This window comes from Antennarius striatus, chromosome 3 (assembly GCF_040054535.1).
Source record: "Antennarius striatus isolate MH-2024 chromosome 3, ASM4005453v1, whole genome shotgun sequence".
Lineage (NCBI taxonomy): Eukaryota > Metazoa > Chordata > Actinopteri > Lophiiformes > Antennariidae > Antennarius > Antennarius striatus.
The window spans coordinates 29117501-29125000 of record NC_090778.1 but is presented as its reverse complement, the minus strand read 5'-3'; the positions used below and the strand labels follow the sequence as shown (position 1 = coordinate 29125000).

The 7500-nt window shown below is 52.2% G+C and overlaps 1 protein-coding gene across 1 annotated transcript in view; it reads right to left on the bottom strand.

Annotated features, from left to right (window-relative positions):
* The window catches only part of slc20a1a (solute carrier family 20 member 1a), a 5098-nt gene extending 705 nt beyond the window's left edge, over positions 1-4393 (bottom strand). Inside the window, exons 1-8 of the mRNA XM_068309864.1 lie at positions 4326-4393; positions 2934-3579; positions 2625-2765; positions 2264-2349; positions 1484-1580; positions 1019-1138; positions 260-935; positions 1-177 (exon numbers count right to left, since the gene is read on the bottom strand). The exon at positions 1-177 is cut by the window's left edge and continues 9 nt beyond it. Coding sequence (XP_068165965.1) covers positions 1-177; positions 260-935; positions 1019-1138; positions 1484-1580; positions 2264-2349; positions 2625-2765; positions 2934-3285 — 1649 coding nt within the window. The 5' untranslated portion in view covers positions 3286-3579; positions 4326-4393. The remainder of the gene's footprint in view (positions 178-259; positions 936-1018; positions 1139-1483; positions 1581-2263; positions 2350-2624; positions 2766-2933; positions 3580-4325) is intronic.
* Positions 4394-7500: the final 3107 nt, after the last annotated feature.

Genomic DNA, 7500 nt, shown 5'->3' with positions numbered 1-7500 from the left:
GTGATGGGTGTCAGGTCCTTGCCCATGGTCTGGATCACTCTCCGCCCCCATACCCACAGTCCGGCGCAGATGCCGACGCCCCCGTAGAGGAGGAGCCAGATGGGCGTGGGCGTGTCCGACACCACTGAGCCGCTCTGGTACAGTAGCCAGAGCGCCACCAGTGGGCCGATGGCGTTACTACAGACAAAACGTCTCGTGTCAATCCTGATTGGACAGCACGCACAGGAAGCGGCGAGGAGACCCCGCCCCCCCCACCCACCTGACATCGTTTCCCCCGTGGGCAAAGGAGCCGAAGCACGCCGTGAGGATCTGCAGGAACTGGAAGAGCGTGGCGACGGCGGGCGGGTCCACCTCCAGCTCGTCCTCCTCCGGGGTGGGGTCTGGCCCCGCCCCCGGCGCCCCCTGCTGGTCCGGGGTCCCAGTGGTCACGACGGAGCTGTAGCTGCTGTAGCTGTCCACCCGGGACCGCCTCTGGAGGGCGCCGTCCGCCTCCCTGGGCTGGGCCTCGCCCTGGATGCCATATATGGTCATGGTGTAGGAGGTGTAGCTGTTGTTCCTCCTGATTGGCCGCTCGTCGCCGTCGGCGTCGCCGATGCAGTCGCCGACCTTCGCCCTGTGGAGCCGGTGGAGCAGGTCTTTGTAGAGGCCCGAGTCCTTGTGGACGGTGTGGGACTGCCCGCTGTGGGGGTCGGTGATGGTCATGGGCCCCACGGCGCCGTTCACACCTGGGGGGGCGTGGCCAGACTCGTCCAATGGCGTCTCACCGCTGCTCACGTCCAGGTCGCTGTGGTCCAGGTCCGCTTCGTCCAACCCCCCCAGTTTGAAGGCCGCCACCTGACGGTCTGCTGGCGGGGTCTGGGGCGGGACGGGGGGCTGGTCCACCGGGGCGGAGCTCTTCTCCATCAGTGGGGTCTCCCCAGGAGCAGCAGCCCCCCCTAACGGACGTCACATGATTAAACATGGAGACATGCCCCCCGGGTGCAAGACCCGCCCCCGTGTGTGAATGGAGGGTACTCACGTCGGATTTTTCTCCTGAGGCGGGGGCAGAGCCAGAACCAGACCAGCAGCGCCGTGAGGAGGGCGGAGCCTAAGGCGATGAGGAACGGCCCCCACCAGGGCAGCAGGTCGAAGCCCAGCACTGAAACACAGGGAGCGCTTCATTCACCCACCCTGACTGACACACAGCCCCGCCCCATCGGCTCCTCCTGACAGCTAGCAGCCAGGGAGGGGCCATCCACCAATCAGATAAGGGGGCGGGGTCCACACACACACACACACACACACACACACACACACACACACACACACACACACACACACACACACACACACACACACACAGACAAACCAGGCTGACAGCCAATCAGACTATCAACCACGTGACCCTCTGACCTCTCAGGGGGGAGTCGGGGGTGTGGGGGCTTTGAACAGGTGCTGCGTCAGCAGAAAGTGAGTGTGTGTGTGTGTGGGGGGGGGCACTCACGTGGGGCTCCAGTAAACATGATGGAGAACAGGTTGACGCCCATGGTGATGGCGTAGAAGACAGGAAGTGCCCTGAGGCCGCTGGGGACGGGGTTGACCTGCAGGGGTGACACACAAAAACAATGACGCCCCCCAGGGGACATTTAAAGAGACAGGCCCCACACAAGCCACGCCCACCCGGCGTCAGACAGACGAGTGTGGGACCAGAGGCCTGTACCCTAAAGCTGGATCACGGCTTAGCCAGATAACTTCAGGCTTAACCCTGGCTTTTCGGTACCATGAAGGTGGCTGACTTTCTATCGGGCTACGTTGTCGCGGTAACCTATGCTGAACACCTAACCTGCTCTGGAGCAGGATAAGTTCAGGGTAAGATCAGCAGGTATAACAGCCCCACCTACTGACCAATCAGAGCTCAGCGGCCATGTTTTCCCAGAGATCCTTGCTCCGTTTGGCAGCTGCAGCTGTGTTGCTTATTGCCTGGATTATTTATTTGTATTGATCGTATTTATTAATTATTATTGTTTGCTCCTCCGTTGTGAAATATGCGTCTCGGGCCGGTTTGTTGCATGTTTGTGATTGGTCGCATGCAGCAAACTCCGCCCTTTTTATGTGAGCGCGCACAGATCTAGAGTGGACAAGTCTGGATTGAATTAGTGAGTTGATAGCCGGCTTTATGGTACCGGAAATCTGGAGGGTGGATGTCTGGGTAAGTGAAGCCAGATAAGGAAGAGGAAGCCTGACTAGGTTAATCCAGCTTCATGGGACAGGACTCTGGTCACACCTGGTTCAGGATGAACTTCCTGATGCACCAGAACAGGATTCCAGACATGATCCCAGACAGCAGAGGAGACAGGAACCAGGAAGCCACTGGAATAAACAATAAACAACAACAAATAAATTAAAAAAAACAGCGAGAAAAATAAATGAAAACAATAAATAACAATACATAACAATCACAGTAAACAATAATAAATAACAATTAAATAAAAACAATAATACATAACAATAACAATACATATCAATAACAATAAATAATAATAAATAATAATAAATAAAAATAACAACAATAAATAACAATAATAAATAACCGAGATGAGCCTCGGTAAACAAACAGCTGTTGTGAAAGTCAACAACAGGCTCACCGATGCGCACGATCTCCATCCACCTGACCCCCTGGTGACCCCGGGCCACCATGGAGAACCCTATTGTGGCTCCCACAATGCAGTGCGTTCCAGAGATGGGGAGCTTCAGGAAGGATGCCGCCAGCTGCCACACCGCCGAGCCTGCACACACAAAACACGCGTGAGCGCCGCGTCACCTGACCTCGGCGATGCGTGTCATGTGAGCACTGCATCACGTGACCTCAGCGCTGCGTCACGTGACCTCAGTGCCGTGTTATGTGATCTCAGCTCCGCGTCACGTGATCTCAGTGCCGCGTCACGTGACCTCACCGGACATGGCGCAAATGGAGCCCGCCATCAGCACGTGCTCGGAGCCGTTGTACAGGCGCACGTCGATGATGCCCTGGCGGATGGTCTCGCTGACTTTGGCGCCCAGCAGCACAGAGCCCGTCGTCTCAAAGATGGTGGCCAGGACGCACGCTTGCCGCAGCGTGACCACGCCCGAGCCCACGGCGGTGCCGAACGAATTGGCCACGTCGTTGGCCCCCACCGAGAACGCCAAGACGAAGGCGATGACGAAGCCCAGCACCAGCAGCCACAGGTAGTCCGACAGAGGGGAAGGGGTCGCCACGGCGACGGCGGCTGAGGCGGCGGCCAGCGTCGCCAGGGTGGGCGTGTTCATGGTCACGCTGGCAGCAGCGCGGGTCAGGTGGGCGGAATCACTGAGGCGCAGATGGATGAACGTCTGACCAGTTGGGGGAGGGGCTCGTGTTCACGCGGGGGGCGTGGCCACTGACGTCATCATCAGACAGAGTGTGGAAGCAAGCAGGGTTTCCATGGCGACAGAGAGCCTGTGATGATGTTGCAGAAACACCGAGCAGACAGGTAAACGGCTGACAGTCTGGGGGCGGAGTCACTGAGGAACAGCTGGCCGGAGTCACTCAGGAACGGCGCTCAGCACCGCAGGCGGGACTCACTGTGAAACACAACAGGTAAACAAACACACGTAAACGACAGTCACCTGACTACGATTTAACACACACTCACACACACACACACACACACACACACACACACACACACACACACACACACACATACACACACACACACACACACACACTCACACACACACACACACACACACACACACACTCACACACACACACACACACACACACACACACACACACACACACACACACACACACACACACACACACTGGGTCTTTCTGGAACCTCCCCTTTGTCCCGCTTCTGTGTTTATTTGTTTTTATTCTTTAAACAAACAAACACACCAACCAAACAAATAAACAACCGAATCATCGTTTCCACAAACGTTCTAATAAATGGAATGAAAACTAGTAAATAATAAACATGAGTAAATAATAAACATGAGTAAATAATAAACATGAGTAAATAATAAACATGAGTAAATAATAAACATGAGTAAATAATAAACATGAGTAAATAATAAACATCAGTAAATAATAAACATCAGTAAATAATCAACATCAGTAAATAATAAACATCAGTAAATAATCAACATCAGTAAATAATAAACCGCACAAACTTCTCTGGAACGGGTCCCCGGTCTGCCCGGTCCGGATGACGTCACGTCAGACCAGATTACACCGGACTGTCGCTCGGTTCGGTTCCGGCGGAACGTTAATCCCGTTAAATCCGTTAAACCCGGACGCGAACAGGAGAATGGGAACTCACGTGAGACCGGGGGTCGGTTCCGGTTCCTCCCGGTGCGCGGCGGCCCGTGAAGCGGAGCGGAGGTCGTTACCGGCCGTGTGCGGGGTGCGTGCGGAGGGACCCGTTTATATGCGCGGCGGGGCCCGGTTCACGCCTCCGGTCATAAGACCCGCCGCTAATGTTTAGCCCGGTTGTCGGTGCGGGGCCCTAATGACTGTTTGCTGCGGATTAACCGGTGCTTATCCAGGGGCCCCGGTTGAACCGGGAGGGTCCGCGGCTCCCGGTGTTTACAGTAACGACACGTTTGTTTACACATCAGCAGCGGGATCTTCCCCCGGGACGCCGTGTTTAACTTTAAATATTTGTTCTGTTTGTTCCTCTAATCAGGTGAACGGTTCAAACTGGTTTGTCACGTGACCCCAGGTGAGCCCGAGCCCGCTCTGGCGCCGCCCACCGGTCACCGGCGGGATCTCACGTTAACGGAGCAGAGCAGAGCAGCCGGAACGGAAACCTGATGTGAGGAGCTGCAGGTAGGACGGCTGGAGGGAATGACGTCAACAAACAAATAAACAGATAAACAAACAGATAAACAAACAGATAAACAAACAAACAGACAAACAAAAATATAAACAAACAGATAAACAAACAAACAAATAGATAAACAAACAGATAAACAAACAGATAAACAAACAGATAAACAAACAGATCGAAGCTGGTGGGTCATGTGGTCGAAGCCCCTGAAGCGTTGACCACATGACCCTAACCCTAACTCAGTTAGGGTTAGGGATCAGTTCGGGGTTAGTTGGGGTTAGTTATAGTTAGGGTTAGTAGTTAGGGTTTAGGAGTTAGTGTTTAAGGGTTATAATAATATTAATAATAATAATAATAATCCTTTATTGTCCCACAGTAGGGAAATTTGTGTGATCATGGCAGCCGGGGGTCATACATGAATACTTATATAATATACATACATATTAATATATGCAACATATGAAGTATACATATTTCCTGAATTTCCCTCGGGATCATTGAAGTATCTATCTATCTATCTATCTATCTATCTATCTATCTATCTATCTATCTATCTATCTATCTATCTATCTATCTATCTATCTATCTATCTATCTATCTATCTATCTATCTATCTATCTATCTATCTATCTATCTATCTATCTATCTATCTATCTATCTATTCACATATAGAAAACATATTAACATATATCATATTATCATATTATAAATCATATAAAATCATATAAATCATATTATAAATGTACAGTTTATATTCACACTACAAACTACAGAACTGCAGACTAGGTTGGTCATCCAGATTTTGAGTGTAGTGTTCTCTGACTGGTCTGCTGGCTGTAGACCGACGGCCGTGGGCAGGAAGGACCAGCGATAGGTTCCTTCACACATCTGGGGTGAAGGAACCTATCGCTGGAGGAGCTCTCCAGTGATCTCAGTGTGTCCTGTAGAGGGTGGGGGTATGATTAGGTTTAGAGGTTAGGGTTAGGGTTTAGGGGTTAGGGTTTAGGGGTTAGGGTTTAAGGGTTCGGGTTTAAGGGTTCGGGTTTAGGGGTTAGGGTTTAAGGGTTCGGGTTTAAGGGTTCGGGTTTAGGGGTTTGGGTTTAGGGGTTTGGGTTTAGGGGTTAGGGTTTAGGGTTAGGGTTTAGGGGTTAGGGTTCGATTTTAGGGGTTCAGGTCTAGGGGTTCGGGGTTAGGGTTAGGGTTAAACACAATCAGGTTAAATAAATCAAAGCTTTTTATTTTTAGAACTGCCTGCAGATGTTCTGTGTGAGGAGGTCAGTGGGTCCAGTCCCATGTGGCCCAGCAGGTTACTGATCAACCCGGTATTAGTGATCAGGGCATGTTTTGTGTCTGTCAGCAGCGCCGGCGTCTCCTGAGACGCTACGCTGACTCTGAATCTGCTGACCACTTCCTCCCTGTCACCCAATCCTTCACGGTAGGGTGACCGGGATCACCTGACGGGTCACAAAAAACACCTGACGGGTCACAAAAAACACCTGACGGGTCACACAAATGCTGCTCGGGTGGAATTTTCTTTCTGCTAACCAAAAAGTAAAACAGGAAGTGCATTACACGCACTTAACGACGACTCCGCCCCGATGTCGTTGCTACGACAACTTGTCAGATGGGCTGAGAATGTGGCCCAGTCTGAACAGAACCAGATCACATTTGGACCCTTGCTAAAAACAGTGTGAACAGTCAGCCAGAAATCAAATATGGAAGGAAATCTGATTGGCTGCAGTCTGAACGGGGCCTGAGGGCCTGGTGCAGTTCTGGTTCTGGGTCTGGATCCCGTTTTTGATTCTGGTTCTGGGTATGGGTCTGAGTTCTGGTTGAGGTTCTGATTTTTGTTCTAGTTTTGGTCATGTGTCTGGATCCCGTTTTTGATTGTAGTTCTGGTTCTGGGGCTAAGTCTGATTCTATTTCTGGGTCTGGTTCTGGTTTTGGTTCTGGGTCTGATTCTGGGTCTGGTTCTGGTTTTGGTTTTGGTTCAGGAAATCTGCTAGAGGAGGTTCAGATGGTGTCCTGGTGATGTTCGGTCTACTTAAGGAAACTGAACCCCAACAGGTGTGCAGGGGGCGGGGCTATGATGTCACACATGATGTCACACGTGTAAACGGTTACAGTGTTGTTTACACAAACACCCAGAATTAGAACTGGGTTTGGATCCGGACCAAAGAGGGGCTGCAGATGCGTTCGGAGCCTGAGTGCTTCTCGATGGCGGTCATGTGACTCCGGGTGGGGGCGGGTCTTTCCCAGGCGGCGGTTGATCCCCTGAGCGTGTGATTACAGCTAACTGCTGTTTTCAGAGCGTCTGCCACCGCTGAGAAGCTATTTCTGTCTCGTTCTCAGGGCCGCCGCCGGCCTCCCATTGGCCCCTGGGGCCAGTGGGCGGAGCCTCCGCCCCATCTGGTGAGGTTGTGTGGAGGTGTTTTTTAGCCCCCTCCCTCGGGCCCCCAGGAGCCTCCTCAGGGACCGCTTCTGGGCCGTGAACCCCGTTTAGAAAATTGAGTTCTGTGATTGGACGGAGGGGTGTGGCTCTCCAGCCAACCAGCTGACAGTGATGCATAAACATTAAAGGTTCAAGGTTGCAACGGGTCAGTCACGCGTCCCAGAATGCATTGCACATTCACAGTAATTGTACCCCCCCAGAGGAAGCTGCTAG